This window comes from Trichomonas vaginalis, chromosome IV (assembly GCF_026262505.1).
Source record: "Trichomonas vaginalis G3 chromosome IV, whole genome shotgun sequence".
NCBI lineage: Eukaryota > Parabasalia > Trichomonadida > Trichomonadidae > Trichomonas > Trichomonas vaginalis.
In genome coordinates, this window is record NC_067206.1 from 22,276,572 (window position 1) to 22,292,456 (window position 15,885).

At 33.5% G+C, this 15,885-nt stretch overlaps 7 protein-coding genes across 7 annotated transcripts, besides 2 other annotated features; 3 read left to right on the plus strand and 4 right to left on the minus strand.

The window, feature by feature from the left end:
* Positions 1–88: 88 nt before the first annotated feature.
* TVAGG3_0146710 (armadillo (ARM) repeat-containing protein family) lies at positions 89–1,866 on the plus strand (the record flags this gene model as incomplete). The annotated part of the gene is made up of 1 exon (XM_001324796.1): positions 107–1,453. The coding sequence occupies one exon, from the start codon at positions 107–109 to the stop codon at positions 1,451–1,453; it is 1,347 nt and encodes a 448-aa protein (XP_001324831.1).
* An 88-nt stretch (positions 1,867–1,954) lies between these two features.
* Positions 1,955–3,347, minus strand: TVAGG3_0146720 (uncharacterized protein; the record flags this gene model as incomplete). Its single annotated transcript, XM_001324797.2, has 1 exon — positions 2,842–3,347. A coding segment is annotated over one exon (506 nt), but the record flags the coding sequence as incomplete, so codon positions are not given.
* Positions 3,348–3,525: 178 nt separating this feature from the next.
* Positions 3,526–4,899, minus strand: TVAGG3_0146730 (uncharacterized protein; the record flags this gene model as incomplete). Its single annotated transcript, XM_001324798.1, has 1 exon — positions 3,554–4,789. The coding sequence occupies one exon, from the start codon at positions 4,787–4,789 to the stop codon at positions 3,554–3,556; it is 1,236 nt and encodes a 411-aa protein (XP_001324833.1).
* Positions 4,900–5,118: 219 nt separating this feature from the next.
* Positions 5,119–5,961, minus strand: TVAGG3_0146740 (uncharacterized protein; the record flags this gene model as incomplete). Its single annotated transcript, XM_001324799.1, has 1 exon — positions 5,119–5,961. The coding sequence occupies one exon, from the start codon at positions 5,959–5,961 to the stop codon at positions 5,119–5,121; it is 843 nt and encodes a 280-aa protein (XP_001324834.1).
* An 865-nt stretch (positions 5,962–6,826) lies between these two features.
* TVAGG3_0146750 (saposin family) lies at positions 6,827–7,069 on the plus strand (the record flags this gene model as incomplete). Its single annotated transcript, XM_001324800.1, has 1 exon — positions 6,827–7,069. The coding sequence occupies one exon, from the start codon at positions 6,827–6,829 to the stop codon at positions 7,067–7,069; it is 243 nt and encodes an 80-aa protein (XP_001324835.1).
* A 479-nt stretch (positions 7,070–7,548) lies between these two features.
* TVAGG3_0146760 (small Rab GTPase RabD3) lies at positions 7,549–8,539 on the plus strand (the record flags this gene model as incomplete). The annotated part of the gene is made up of 1 exon (XM_001324801.1): positions 7,573–8,172. One exon carries the CDS (start codon positions 7,573–7,575, stop codon positions 8,170–8,172), a length of 600 nt encoding a protein of 199 aa, XP_001324836.1.
* A 99-nt stretch (positions 8,540–8,638) lies between these two features.
* On the minus strand, positions 8,639–12,125 carry TVAGG3_0146770 (calcium-transporting ATPase protein; the record flags this gene model as incomplete). Its single annotated transcript, XM_001326829.2, has 1 exon — positions 8,979–12,083. One exon carries the CDS (start codon positions 12,081–12,083, stop codon positions 8,979–8,981), a length of 3,105 nt encoding a protein of 1,034 aa, XP_001326864.2.
* A 2,292-nt stretch (positions 12,126–14,417) lies between these two features.
* Positions 14,418–14,465: a mobile genetic element.
* Positions 14,466–15,699: 1,234 nt separating this feature from the next.
* Positions 15,700–15,885: part of a mobile genetic element that runs on past the window's edge.

The window sequence follows — 15,885 nt, forward strand, 5'->3', positions numbered from 1 at the left end:
TTTATGCAAAAAAAATTATATTTCCTTCAATATAACATAGATGAATAGAAACATTATAAATTTTGGCTTTAGTAGTGCAGAAATATTAAGAAAATGGCTCATTTTAATGGATGAAGATTATAAAGTTGATACTGACCAAGACGAAAACAGGACAAAAGCATATAAAAATGATGGCAACAATGTGGAGGAAGAAGATGTTGAAGGATATATTGATCAATTAAAAGAAAAATTCTATAATTCAACAGATAATTTAATAATACAAATCGGCAATTTATTAAATACAATACAATCTAGCACTACATTCAAAAACATGAGTGAACCATCAGCAAAAATACTATTTGATATTATAACAAATATTATTCAAAATGGATCTTCGCCAGATTTGGTTAAATTATCATTTAATATATTGAAGCGCATTTCAGATATATATTACGAGGAGTTTATTGAAGATTTAGTTGAAGATACTGATTTTATCAAACATATTGTAGAATTATATACGAATTTCATTAATATTTCACCAGACATCATAGAGTTTATAGTGAATACAAGCCAATATGGTATGGAAAACTTCATGAAATACGTTGATTGGGATTGTTTTAAAGAAAGATTTTCAGAAAATTATCAAGAAGTCGAGAATTTACAAAATAACGAAGCACTACTTTTATATAAGATAGCTAAAAATCACTTTGAATGGTACGAATTCCCTGATTTTGGAGAATTATTGATTGAAATCATTTTCTCGCATTATTTTACTTTATCTATGGAAACACGTCATCACTTGATCAAGTGTTTTAAGTATTTGAAGAAAATCAGCCGCGATAAATGGAAAAAACTTGTTATTGAGAGTAATTCACCAATAAGAGCCTGGGAAATGCTTAGATCTGATAATTGTCCGGTTGTTGCAGTACTTGAACTACTTAAAAAGATATCTTCTCTCTGTGGAAAAGAAATGATTTTAGATTACGATATTTTATTCGGTATTTTGAATTCTGATATATCATATATTCAAGTCGCAGCTCTTAGAATGCTTAGAACATATGTTTATTCGTGTAGAGATGTTATTTTAGATAGAAGAGAAGAATTATATCAAATTTTGACAACAATTGTTCAAATTGGAGGTTTTCAAGCTAAGTCATGGGCTGTAAAGGTAATATGTCAGATTGCAGAGAACGGAAGAGGTCAAGAAAACAGAGAAATTTGGAATCTTGGAATTCTCGACTTATTTATGGAAGACATGGGAGAATATCCACTGGATGTGCAGTTTTCAGTTCTTTGTCTATTACAAAACTTCGTTGATTTCGGATTTTTAACTGAAGAAACAGCAAATGAAAATTTTGTTGACCAAATGAACGAATATCTTCAGAGTGATAACATTTCTGAATCAGCTGAAGCATATGCAAATAACATAATGAAATCAATTTTCGGATATTCAGATTATTCTGATTATGATTGAATTTTTTATTGCTAATATTGATATTCAATCATATTTCCAATACTACCTCATGGAATTACTAGATATACCACCTAAAATCCATGAATCAAAAAAATATTTTTGAGATCTTTGGAAAAAGCAGCCAACACAAGATTGTTACCGAAATATATCATGTTGTATATCTATCAATTGATATACTTTCTTAATATTAATAGTTTTTGTTTAATTTCATTGAATTTTGGAGATAATTAGTGCTATTTACAAACTTTATAGAGATATTTGACTTATTATCCTATAAAAACCATTTTGTTTTCTATGTTCTATCCTTAAATAACATATTTTTTAGAAATTCCTCTCAAATATGTTTATTTTGATGGTAACATCGAATTTAAACTGGAAAGAATATATGATAAAGTTTTCTTCTATGAATTGTAATATTCATTGAAAAGAAATCCTAAATAAAAAAATATATTTTTCAATTGAATAAATTAAACACATTTTTACTCTATTAATCAGAATTTAGGATCTTATTTCTTATTAATATCAAGTCGTATGCCTTTGTTCTGACATCATCATTTACATTCAAATCTCCGTCTTCGTTTATTTGCAAAAGTGCATCGTAAAGGTCATCGTCTACTATCTGCTCTATAAATTTCTCGTTATTCAAATAAGATCCATTTTTCAGAGCCGCTGAAACTAAAGCGAAAATTAAATCAAGTAAAGGCTCGATTATATTCTCATCTTCAAAATAATCAATTGTTTTCAGGATGAGTTCGTTGTCAATCAAAAAATTAAAAATTTCATCGCTAAGTCTTGAACGAATACATACTTGTTTGAGGAGAAGCATTGCATCTTTCTTGATTGAATACTCAAAGTTGTCATAATTCCCAAAAATAAAGGCAGGAATTGGAGATTGAAAGAATTTCACATGAAAAGCGGAAGAATTCTCAAGTAAAGCAGTGGAAATGCCAAATACCATCTTGAAATACGATGAGTTACCTGGAGTTGCTAAATAAGTAAGAATTTCTATTATATTTGAATTTGATATTTGATTCATAGTAATTGCTGATCTAATTCCATCTTCACAGCCAACGAGATTATATATTATGCTAATTATGACTTTTCCTGCTGTTGGATCGTCACTTGAAAAGGAAGATATGATTTTTTCAACAAATTCTGTTTGAGAGAATGAATCTAGCCAATCAGGATTCTTACAGTTCATAATTGTATTGTTAACAAAATAAAGTATTGTTAAGTATATATGAGAATCACCAATAACAAAAAATTGCTCAATATATGGAAGCAAATTTGGTAATTCATTGGTTAAAACTGGATTTAATTTATACAATTTGTTATATATATCTAATAAACATGCGATATCTTCTCTCTCTGGTGAGTTTGTGATTCTATCAATCAAATGTTGGGCAAAATCATCATTAATTAGATTTCTTGTTTCTGTTGCTGAAAGTATTACTTTTGTAAATATATTTCTCTTCTGCTTTGTCATTGGAGTATCAAGAATTGAAGATAAAATTCCTAAAATTTCTTCAATATTATATAAACTTTGTATCTTTGTCGGTGACGTATCTATGATTTTGTGTACACATTTTGATGCAATGCCTGATAATTCTTCATCTCCAGAAACTATTGCTTGAAATGCGTTATCAAAAAAATCTCTGTCGAAATCTGTTGTAACTTCTAATAATCGGTCTATTTGTTCATATCCAGTAATTTTATCATCAATTATTTTTGATTTAATCTGTATTAATGATTGTTTAATAATATTTTTGTAAGTTTCAGGTGATAAATTCATATGGGCAAGAATTTCATCTGTTATAATCCCAGTTTGTGCAAGATTTTGACGTAGCCTCACTTTTTCTTCAATGCTAGAATCCTCTTTGAACTCCTCATCCATAATATTGAAAAATCACACCTAAATATAACAATTTTGATTGAAGTCAACTATTCCTATCTTAAAAATGTCCTGATAAAATTGAAATTGGAGAAAAATAATATGCAAATTTCAACGAAATGGGATTTCGGTATTGAAAAATTATTTAAAAACATAGTTAGTATAAAAATATAAAATTAGTGTTTATAAGAAAAATGATCATTTAAAATTTAAAATAGCATATCAAGATCAATTAACTTCATGACTTTCTTTGCTGCTCCTTGCTCTGGTTCTTTTGATGGTGTTGTTGTGGCCGTGTAAACTTTGGTTATTGATGTATCTGTTATTGGTTTGAATGAATTTGTTGATGTTGTAAATCTTTGAATTGTTGAACCTGATTGTGGATCTGTATTTGATGTATTGGTTGAAGATGATGATGTAGATGTAATAACTCTTGAAGAGGATCCTGGTTGAGAAGTATTTGATGAATATGTTGTTGATGTTACAAGTCTTGTCGAAGATTGATTTGAATTTGGTGGAGATGAAGTTATGATTCTGGTTGAAGATTGTGATCCTGTTCCTTGTGATGATGATGTTGATGTTGTTGTAATTCTTGCTGGAGATTGATTGGAAGTTGATGATGCTGTTGAAGTAATAACTCTTGTTGAAGATTGGCTTCCACCTGCTGGAGATGATGTTGATGTAATCACTCTTGCTGATGATTGATTCGAGTTGAGTGGAGAAGATTTCGATGAAATAACTCTTGTTGAAGATTGAGTAGAGCTAATCGGAGAAGATGTTGAAGAAATGACTCTTGTTGAAGATTGGTTTGAATTAAGTGGTGAAGATGTTGATGTAATGACTCTTGTTGATGATCCAGATTGATTGTTACTTGAGTTGCTGTTGTTATTCAAGGTTGATGTTGTTCTAAATGATGAAGATTGAGATGAATTCAAAACATTTGAATTCGATGATGTTCCAGCAGTTCCTGATCTTGTGATCGATGTTGATGATGAAACACTTGAAATTTGTGATCTTGCTGGGGAAGCAGATGTTGAAGATGTTGTTGTAGAACGTGCTGAGAATGAAATTGCACGACTTGATGTTGTTCTGTTTGTTGAATAGAGATTTCTTGATTCTTGAATGACTTCTTCTTCCTCATGGAAAACTTCTGTTTGAACTCTCTTCACTCCTTCAACTGTAACTGCTAATGTTGCATCTTCGATTTCATTTAATGAATCTAATGTAATATTCTTGTTGCCTGTTGAATAAAGAACTTTGAACAATCTCATTACTTCGCGCTTCAAAATGTATTTCTTTGAGCGAGTGACAGCAGACATAACTTTGGCATTCTTTGGTTGTGGTGGAAGACTGTTTACTTTTGATGCCAAAGTGCAAACGCGATCAAATGCAGAAATGATTCCTGGTGCTCCAATGCAGTCTTCAATTGATAATTTGATTTTCATTGGATTGATGATAATTGAGCGTCCATCAACATGATCTTTGCAGATTCCTTCTGTATCAATTGGTGTTGCACCTTCGCATGTGAATGACTGTGCAAACTCCTTCTCATCTTCGCAAGAAACAATATATCTCTGGGTTGAAATTGAACGGCAGATTTCAGGTGCAAATTTAATTGGGAAGAGACTGTCAGGGAACAAATCTTCATCAATGATTTCGATGTTGCAGTACTCGAAGTGGTCGAAGATGAAAATAACAGTCTTAAGACCAATTGTTTGTGCAAAGTTTGCTGGGAAATCCGTTATTGCTGAAATCAACTTTGGAAGATTTGTCTTTACTTTGCAAATATCAAAAATTGACTGGTCAAGCTGTTTGATTGCCTTGAAATCAATTCCATGTACGTGCTCTGGAAGTTGTGGGAATGAAGGGAAAGCTGTGGATGTTGGAATGGAAATAAACCATTGGCATAAAACTGATACAAATGGTGCAATGGCATAATTGCAGTAACGTGCAGCATTAAGAGTATTTGTAACAAATATATTTGTGTAATTGAGTTGAATTCAAGCGTATATTTTTGGAAATTCATTGGGAAGAACAAAAATGTTCCATTTGAGGCTGATTGTTGAATCTTTCTAAAGAGAATCGTTGATAGTGAATATAATGTTGACGATTTACCTGTTGACGGGAAACCAGAAATAATAAAGTTAATATCTTTAGCTGAAAGTTGCATAAGAGAGTCCATGCACCATGATTCAACTTCATCTTGAAGTTCAGAATTGCCGTAGCTTGGTGCCATCTGATTTGTGACTAAATGATTAATAAAATCATAATATGAAGCGTTCTTTGAAAGATTTGAGAGCTGTTCAAACTTAGTAAGCTTTGCCTTCTGATCAGGTTCTGTAGATGCAAATGTCGCAAGAGTTGACTCTAAGTATGCCTCACGAACTGTCTTATTTGAAATTGCAATGAGTCTGTTGAAAGAAGCAAGTTCTTTCTCTTTTTTAGAATCAGGACTTTTTGTTGCTTGTTTCTCTTTCTCTCTATCCTCTTCTTCTTGTTTCTTGGCAATTGTCTCTGCGACATCAGCCTCAAAACTTGTTGGCTTCTGGTCTTGATCCTCTTCTTCATCATGGCGAGGTGTGTAAAGATGTCTGGACTTTGATCTTGGACTTGGCATTCCAGAGGCAAATTTTTCTCCACATGAGATATAGTATAATGCTTTCTCTTTTATTTGATCCACACTTGTAACTGGCTTTCCTGTTTCGTCGAAAATCTTGTCTACTTTGCTTGGAAGCGCTAAAATTCTGACAGCATCAAGTTTCAATTTTTCAAGTGTTGAAGCAATATCTCATAGTATTTCCGCGTGGATATGCATTCTTCTGGATATTTATGATAAATCCATGAAGTGAACGGTCTGCTAAGTTCATGCGGGGACTCTCAGGCCTTGATTCCATTTAATATTGCCAAGAAAAATTATTTACATCAGGACGATAGAAATTATTTTTTACGAAGAAATCATTTCGGAGGAGAAAATTGAGCACAATTTGCATCATGCATGAACCGTCTCTAATAGCCCTAATTAGCTAATATGTATGCTATTTTAGCAAAATCTGAGATAAATAAAATCAAATTCATACATTTTTTAGAGATTCTACTAGAAAATGGAATCACTAACTAATGAAACACGATTACAATGGTATTCAACTCTAAAAATATCATAAATATTGTGATTTTCTCAGAGAAGCATTGTTTTCTTTTGAAATGATTTAAAATACAATGAAAATAAGAAAATGTTATTAAAATGATACGAATATAATGTTAGATAAAAAATTCGTGAATGTATCAGAACTGTAACAATTCTCCTTACATGACCAATTTAGCAATAAGTGCATGATATGTTAATTCATCTTTTTTAGATAAGAAAATGACGTGGTTGCCAATTGATCAGATTCTCTGAAATGAAATTGAAAAGCTCAGAAAAATTCAATGAATTCAACACCCAATCATTAATCCAAATGTTCTTCCTCTTATTGGGACTTATAATGTCAGGACCTCTTTGCTCCTTATGTAAAAGATATGGAGAACCAGCTCTTAGATATGCTCGTTCTGGTGCATCAATTCAGCAAGTATACAATGTTGCAGCTTCAAAGTGCAATAACTTAGGTTATCTTTCAGGAAAATGCAGAGAAATTGTTAACAGAAACATAAATCGCCTGTATTATCAAGCAAAGGTTTATCCATGGTGTGATGCAAATTGTTTCTGTTCACAGGAAGGGTATTGCTGAAACAAACAAACATTGAATAATAAAAAGGTTTATTATGAATAGTACATTTTTTTAAAATCAATTTATTAATTTTATTTTGTCTTTTTAGTGATTTTTTGCATATGAATGCCACTCACTTTTGGAATGGAAGTACAAAAGATAATGTGCACATTCAAAAATACATTGGTATTACCGAAAACTAATTTTTGACAGAAGTGGATGAAACTTAAAAATCTTCTGAAATAGAAATATTTCAATAATAGAGAAATATCGATTAGTAACCAACTTGTCAGCGAAATCTGTCAATTTGACAATTGAACTTGGAAAACCAACCAAAATTCTAAAACTGAATAAAGTATAAGCCATAAACAGTCCTGCTGATAACAATATTAGAAATTGAATTATTAAACGATTATTTCAGAAATCAAAAATATAATATTCATATTTATATACAAGAGGTAAAAAGAATGGCAAATTGACATTAGCAAACAAACTTATTCAAAACTAAAAAAAAATAATATTCGATGGCGGATCAAGTAACATCGATTAAAATCGTTCTACTTGGTGATAGCGGTGTTGGAAAGACGTCAATAGTTGCTCAATATGTTTCTGGATCGACTCCGGATTCGATTAAGCCAACAGTTGGCTCTGCTTTCTTTACAAAAGAGATCACGATGAGCGGCCGTCCATTAGAGCTTCTCATTTGGGATACAGCTGGCCAAGAAGTTTATCGTGGTCTTGCACCTATGTATTACAGAAGCGCAAAAATTGCAATTATTGTTTTCGATATCACCTCAGCGAAATCATTCGAATCTGTTAGTTATTGGATCAAGGAATTAACCGAAAACGTTGATGGCAATTTGACCATCGTTGTTTGCGGAAATAAGACTGATCTTGAAGAAGCTCGTGCTGTTACTCCAGAAATTGTCCAGAGGAAGATTGAACAGGTCAATGCATTCTACGTCGAAACAAGTGCTACAAACGGTCAGGGAATCGACAGACTCTTCCAATTAGCTATCCAAAGGCAATTCTCGCAGAAGCAGGAGAACCAGAACCAAGACGAAGAGAAAGTGGACTTAAATAACACCCAAGATTCAAATACCAAGAAAAAAGGATGCTGTTAAACAACAAAAATCTTTATAGAGAAAAATACGGAAGGTAATATTACAATTTTCAACGATTATATGCTTTTTGTTGAAGTGTTACTCAAATATTCGAATAATAATAATTGTTCATTAAAAATTAGCAATATTGTCTATTTCATATACAAAATCTTTTTTTAATTACGTTTCGAATGCTCATATTCGTCATCTTTGACTAAAGATATTCTGTGTTCACTTCAAAAATCCCTCCGAAATCAATAAAAAAATTTCAGATTTTATGAAATCAACAAAAAACTTTTGTCATTCGAAATTATTGGATTTTCCATGTTCATTTTTCCAAAGGAACCTACACAGTAATCTCTTTAGATCTTTTTTGTATTTCTCCAACTTCTCAAATTTTTTTTTTCATGAGCTTTTGAATGAAAGAATTGACTTAGTCCTTTAGTTAGCAAAGCAAACATTATCATTGGAATATAAGGTAATGGCATGTCTGTGTTCTAACTCTTGTTATTGGCTATGAAACTTAATATATTTCTGTTTGAGAAGAAGCCAATTTTATAAATGATTGATTTATGATTTCCCATGAAACATCAGGTCTATAAAAATACTTATTCAGTGAGATATCATGTTGTCAAAGCGTGATCTTGAAGAATTATATGGTTCATATCATTGAAAACAAGTTTAATGATTTATAAAATACGAATAAACTTTTATTTTTAAAAAAAAAAGAAATAGAAAAAACTATATATTTTTTGATTTCAGAAAGCATAAAAAAATACCATTTTCCGAAAAGAAAAAACATATACACAAAGAAAAAAGAAATAATATTATAACTCAGCGCGAGCTCTATCTTCTGCTGGAGCACTGATAGAAACACCAGATCCAGAATCTTCTGGTGCAGAGGAGTCAGAGTTATCCTCTTCACCCTCTTTAACAACGCGTCCCTTAGCGTTGATGTGGCGCTTGAACTGTTCGTCCTTTGGCATTCCTGTGTATGTGTCTCTGATGAGCTGAGCGCGTTCTGCTCTGAGGGCGTTGAGCTTGTCCTCTGTTCTATCTGGGAGCTTGATGAGTCTGAGGATCAAGCCGATGACAAGTGATCCGAGGCCGAATGCGAGGGCGATGATCCAGCGGAGCCACTCCTTTGGTGTCTTTAACAATTCGTGATCGAAGACTTTGCCAGCAAATTCAACGATGATGATCTGAACGACGATGATGCCGAAGAAGATTGCAACGAAGAAGATGTTGGAGAAGAGTCCTTCGAAGAATGGTGTGTCCTGGCCGGTAATTCTTGCGTTCGGGAGGTTGAAAACTTGCATGAAAACGAATGTGTTGAAGATGAGGCCGGACAACTGCTTATCGTATGTATCCTGTTCTTTTAATGAGAGGTCGTGGCCAAGGAACTTCTTGTCTGGGACATTGAGGCCGAAGACAGCGTTGTAACCGAAGAGGATCAAGAGCAAGACGGCTGTCTGGTAGATTGTGTGGCCGACAATGTTTCTGATGAGGATGTTGGAAAGGAGCTGGTCACCACGGCCGTATGGCTTTCTCTTGAGGAGGGAGTTGGATGGACCACGTGTAGCGAGAGCGAGGGCACCGAAAGAGTCCATGATGAGGTTGACCCAAAGGAGCTGGAGTGTTGTGAGTGGAGACTGGTGGAGAGCGATGGCACCGATGAAGGCGACAATCATAGCGGCGAAGTTGACTGTGAGCTGGAACTGTAAGAAACCTCTGACGTTATCATATACACAGCGGCCCCACTTCAAAGCAGAAACAATTGAGTTGAAGTTATCATCGAGAATGACAATGTCAGAAGCCATCTTAGCGAGTTCTGTACCGCATCTACCCATGGAAAGACCAACATCTGCTTGTTTAAGAGCTGGAGAGTCGTTGGAACCATCACCTGTAACAGCAACGACTTCACCTGCTTCCATGAGGAATGAAACAAGTCTGAGCTTATCCATTGGAGATGAACGAGCCATGACACGGAGATGTGGAACCTTCTCGAGCATTTCGAGTTTGTCGAGCTTGGCGAATTCCTGGCCTTCCATAGCGATTTCGCCCTTAGATTCATCGAGGATGCCGCACTCTCTGGCAATAGCTTTGGCTGTGGCGATGAAGTCACCCGTAACCATTCTGACAACGACACCAGCTGTTCTGCAGTTGGCGACGGCGTCCTTGACTTCTTCTCTGAGTGGATCCTGGATACCGACAATGCCGATGATTGTAAGATCGTGTTCGACTGTTGTTGCGTCCTTGTATTCCTCCTTGAACTCTGTTCCAAGGTCTCTGTATGCGATGAGCATTGTTCTGAGTGAGTCGTTAGCGAAGATAGTGACTGTTTCGAGGATTGACTGCTTGACTTGTTCTGTGATCTCAAGACGTTCACCTTGAGCGGACATGTAGTGTGTGCAAAGGCCAAGGCAGAAATCTGGACCACCCTTCATGTAAGCGCGGACTGAATCGCCTTCCTTGACAATTGTAGACATCTTCTTTCTGGCGGATGAGAATTCGTGGACGTGGAGAATGTTGGCGTCCTTTCTGATCTGTTCGTAGTCCTTGCCCCATGGCTCGAGAAGCTGAAGGAGGGCGCATTCTGATGATGAACCGACGAATCCTGTCTTTGTAATTTCTTCGACCTTCTTTCCGATCTTCTTCTTCTCTGTTGTTGTCGTCTTGAAGGCTGTTGAGTTGATGGCGACGGCCTTGGTGAACAATTCGAGGATGTCCTTGTTGTCGATTGTTGGATTTGTGCCTGACTGGAACTGGCTGCCGATCTGGTAGAATCTGACAACTGTCATCTTGTTCTGTGTAAGTGTACCTGTCTTATCTGAGCAAATAGCTGTTGCACCACCCATTGTCTCGCAAGCGTTGAGATGACGGACGAAGTTCTGATCGTTCATCATACGCTTCATTGAGAAACCGAGAGCGATTGTAACAGCGAGTGGAAGACCTTCTGGAACGGCGCAAATGAAGATTGTGACAGCAACCATGAACTTGTGGATAAGATCTGGCCAGTGCTTCTTCTTATCATCATCTGTCTCCAATTTCTTGTGATCTAAGATGAAGTAGACAAGAAGAACAATGAATGTGATGACAGCACCGATAGCACCGATGTATGTGAGAATGAGAGCGACCTTCTCAAGCTTGGCTTCGAGTGGAGAGAGCTCATCCTTCTTTTCACCTTCAAGATCCTGAATCTTCATCATCATGTCACCAGATCTTGTGTGTGGACCGATAGCGACGACAAGGCAATGGCCAAAGCCTGTTTCGACAGCTGTACCACCATAGACGAATGGAGCATCGTCATGGACTGGAATAGCGTCGGATTCACCTGTCTGTGCGGAGTTGTTAACCTTAAGATCTTGGCCACGGATATAGAGGCAGTCAGCGGCAATGGCATTGCCTGACTTGAGTGAAAGGATATCACCCATCATGACTTCTGTGGATAGAATCTGAACTTCGTGGCCTCCGCGGATGACGTTGACCTCATAACTGTTCTTCAATTTGTTGATTTCCAAGAATGATTGCTGTTGGGAGTAATCAACTTGTGTCTGAACGAGGGATACAATTAAAACGGCGGCAAAAATAGAAAGTGGTTCAATAAGGACGGATGCACCCTCGTCTTTGTAACTGAAAACGCATTCAAGGATTAAAGACACGACGGCAGCAGCCAAAAGGATAATAAGCATTAAATCTGTAAAGCACATGATATACATGTGGCACCATGATTCTGTTGGTGGATCTGGGAGAATATTGCGTCCGTATTTCTCTATGCGCTTCTCAAAACCAGTCTTAGCTTCATCATCTGTAAGACCAGTTTCGAGGTCTACCTCTAAAGCTTCGGCAAAGCCTTTGACCTTGCCCATTTTGTTGTAAGCTTCGAGGTTTCTTCGATCGAACATGTCGAGAACCTCATCATATGATAGCATGTTTCTGAAATGAAAAAACTAAAGTAAAGAATTGAATAGGTCTTAACGGACTTTGATAGAAATAGTGCCGAAAACATGTCACACTGTGGCAAAAAGGAATACTTTTTGAAAGGAAACCGAATGTAAAGTAGACCTATTGAATAGTTTACATGATTGAATTATCAAAACCTATTTTATGCAAAATTTCATTTTAAATTTCCATAAATAACTACTTGTAAATAGCGAAGTTTTCGATGATTTCGAAATTTTCATAAAAATTTAAACCATGATAGTTCTTAGAGGTAGGGCAACGATAGAAAATTTTTGGAAAAAAAGTTCGGAGATCTTAAACGTATCATATTCCCTGCATGGTTTGGTATCTTCCGCCATGCGTTGTGCCAAACATATTGACACTTTCCAATAATTAATTTATGGTATGAGTCACAGAGTTAGATTATAAAAAGAAAGTAAATAATTGCAATTAGAAATCATATATGTCGGAAATCAAATGTTGATGAGCAGGAACCTTTTACTCATCATAAAAGAGATAAATCACTAAAGATTTGTATACATTAAAATTTGATATTTGGTGCTCGAAAACTGTCTGATGGGACTCCTCCAAAATGAACCAATCTATCGCTGAGGACCAAATTAGATGATGTGGATGGTGTATTCTCTAATTCTAACTTAGGAAGAATGGGAACAAAACGAATGACGACAACAACATGTCAAACATAGATTAAATATCTATGAATCAATAAAGTATACGTGCATTGAAGGTGATAACGATCACTTGAGGCTTATAACTCTTTGACTAAATTATGCAATAATTAAATATAATCATTTTTATATTTTTATACTGATAGTAATTAATATACTATCCTGCTTAATAAATGGTATGATCAAATTTGTTTGAAAATTTAATTATGTATATGAAACTATGTCTTCTATATAAAAATCAAAATTTTCGGACGAACCTAGATTGAACCTTTATGAAAATCTATCATTTTTGTTAATTGAGTTAATATGAATCTTTTACATATGTATATATAGCATTGATAGCTTATATAATCATGGTTTATTCCATATTAACATATTTTTTCAGTTAAATTTGTTAATAATATCATGTAACAAATTAATTCAAGATTAGAATGTCTACAAAATGCTAACAAATAAGAACAAAATACGATTTCTCGACTTAAATTTTAATATGGAGTAGTTTTTCCTTTAAATCTAATTAAAAATGAATAAAAACTTATCTTGTACTATTTTCATTCAAAGATTTTAATAATGTAAATCATGCATTTTCATAATTCAGTACAGTTCTTTTTAGAATTAAAGTTGATGAGGATGATATTTGTGATTTAAAATAATTTGTTAATGTTCACCTTTTATTCATCACCTTGTGGTATGCCCTAAAGCAATAGCATTATCAATTCTGCTGAATTGATCAACTCAAAATTCCAAAAAAAATTCAAAATTTCAAAAATGAAATTAAACAATTTGAATTTTCACATGAAAAAATCAATTTCGAAAAAAATTTGGAAAATCAAAGTATTTGATAATTAGTCAAATAATCAATTTACATCGTTTTTACTCATAAAAAACAACTAATTTTTGATTTTGATATCATATTTGATAAATACTCATTCCAGAGTTGACGTAATGTATTAATTATTGTTAGAGATATTGCTTTCGCAGCAAAATTCTTATTTCATGAAAGAAAAAAAAATGATTTTATTCCAACAAAAACACGTAAACAGATGAATGGAAACGTACTATATTTTCATAAATGTAGTAATCAGCGTGTCAGCTTTTGTTTATCATGTTCGAGTCAAAATGTATTAACTTGTAATAAGAAATATTCGAAGATTATATGAAGTATTGAGCATTCTTTGTAGAAATATTTGTAATTCATTACTAACATATATAATAAAGTTGTTTTTTTTTTCCTTATTGCAATAATTTTGTCTGATTTTAATAACTTTTCATGTATACGAGTTGTGTGAATATGCATCATAATATGCGTAAATATACTTATTTGCGACGAATAATGTGGTTGCATAATGGAGGTGCTAAATTTTGATTTTTAATATGGGGCTTTGGTATGTATAATCATGTTCTTATCTCAACGTAGGAGTATTGGTGCAATATGATTAAAATTTACGAGGTTGATCTTAAATTGAATAATTCTGGAGTATAAATCACAATGCAGCTAATTCTATGTTAAAGATAGATACAGATTGTAGTAATCAATTAGGGAGTACAAATTCATTCTTTCATTTCTGTCGTATTGAGCAGAAAGGAAGAGATCATAACCCTAGGAAAAAAAGCCCAAATTTGTCACTTTTCATAGTACGTTAAACTCAATTCGCTCGGCGAATGCCGAGCACACGTACTCATCATTCAACATAATATTCTCATTCTTTGGTTATTATAGTGCCAGACAACACAAGATTTCAAAGAATTACTTGAGTTTTCAATTAATCTTAATCCGATTTTAGATTTATCGAGAACTCCATCATCACAATCACATACTTCAGTGCGGTAACTACAATTATCCATATACAGAAGGAAGTTCTTTTCGAACAACTCATTTGGAGTCTGTTTTGGAAAGAACTTCTTTCTGTCCGACTTAATTTCATAGTTCCTGATCAACCAAAAGACAGAAACCACACACTATCTACTTAGGAAAGGAGTTCTTTCTAAATCTTCCTTAAATTGAGATTTTACGAGAGATAACCCTTCTATTGCACTTAAAAATGAACATTTTGATATCTTTAGTATCACACATGGTCATATATAGTATTTCATCTACATGAATACATTCATCTTTCGAAGTCTCTCATTAAATGGGAGGCTTCGAAAGATGAATCGTTTTATTCATACAACTTTAAATCTCGAACACATTTAGAGAGTGAGTATATCATTTTATTCTTGTTTTGAGTTTATTCTGATTCAAAATTGCAGTGAAAACAGAAGTTCACACATCATATCTGAATGTGAGCTCATCTATACTTATACGATCTCAATACCTCCACTCTAAGCATAAGAGGTGAAGTTATATAAAAATTATCAGATGCGTTGAAGTCTCAAAAGTATTGCCTGAATGCTTGTTTCATATTTGTCCAAGTAGTTTCAATGAATAAATGTATTGTTTTATATAATTTCGATTTATTTTTAGAAAATATTCAATATAACCTTTATTGTGTTATTTACATCTCATAAATTCTCTGTCTAAATCATATAAAAGCGCGTTTTACCCCTATGAATCAAGAAATTCATTCAATATTCATGGTATATTTATTAAATTTATACGATTTACTAATAATCAATATTATATCCTCATAAATAGCAATATATTTTGGTAATCTATGATAATCATATACAATATTTGAAATCAAATTTTCATTAGTTTAGGTTCCTTGTTAATAGTAAACCATTATATTTATTACTAATAATAAAATCTATGTGTCGTATTGAAATTCAATAAAATTACTTATTCGGTCCAAAAAAACAAATTAGATAAAATTTTTCTTTTTTTATGTAATTTTTGTTTTTCATTTTTCTCAAGATCCTAAGTTATGTTCTAACTTTTGACATCATATCCTATCATGCTAGGCTATATATTATAGCATATAGATCCGTATTTTTCCCAAGTGAGCGGGGTATCTCCAATCCCAGCCCTATCGTCCTCCCAGTGTCAGTTTTCAATATAAAATCCAAATTTTTTTTGAAAATAAAAATTTCGAGAAATTTTTCTGATTTTTTTTCTTTGATTTCAATAATTCAAAATAAATTTGGGAGTAAAAAGACACTATTT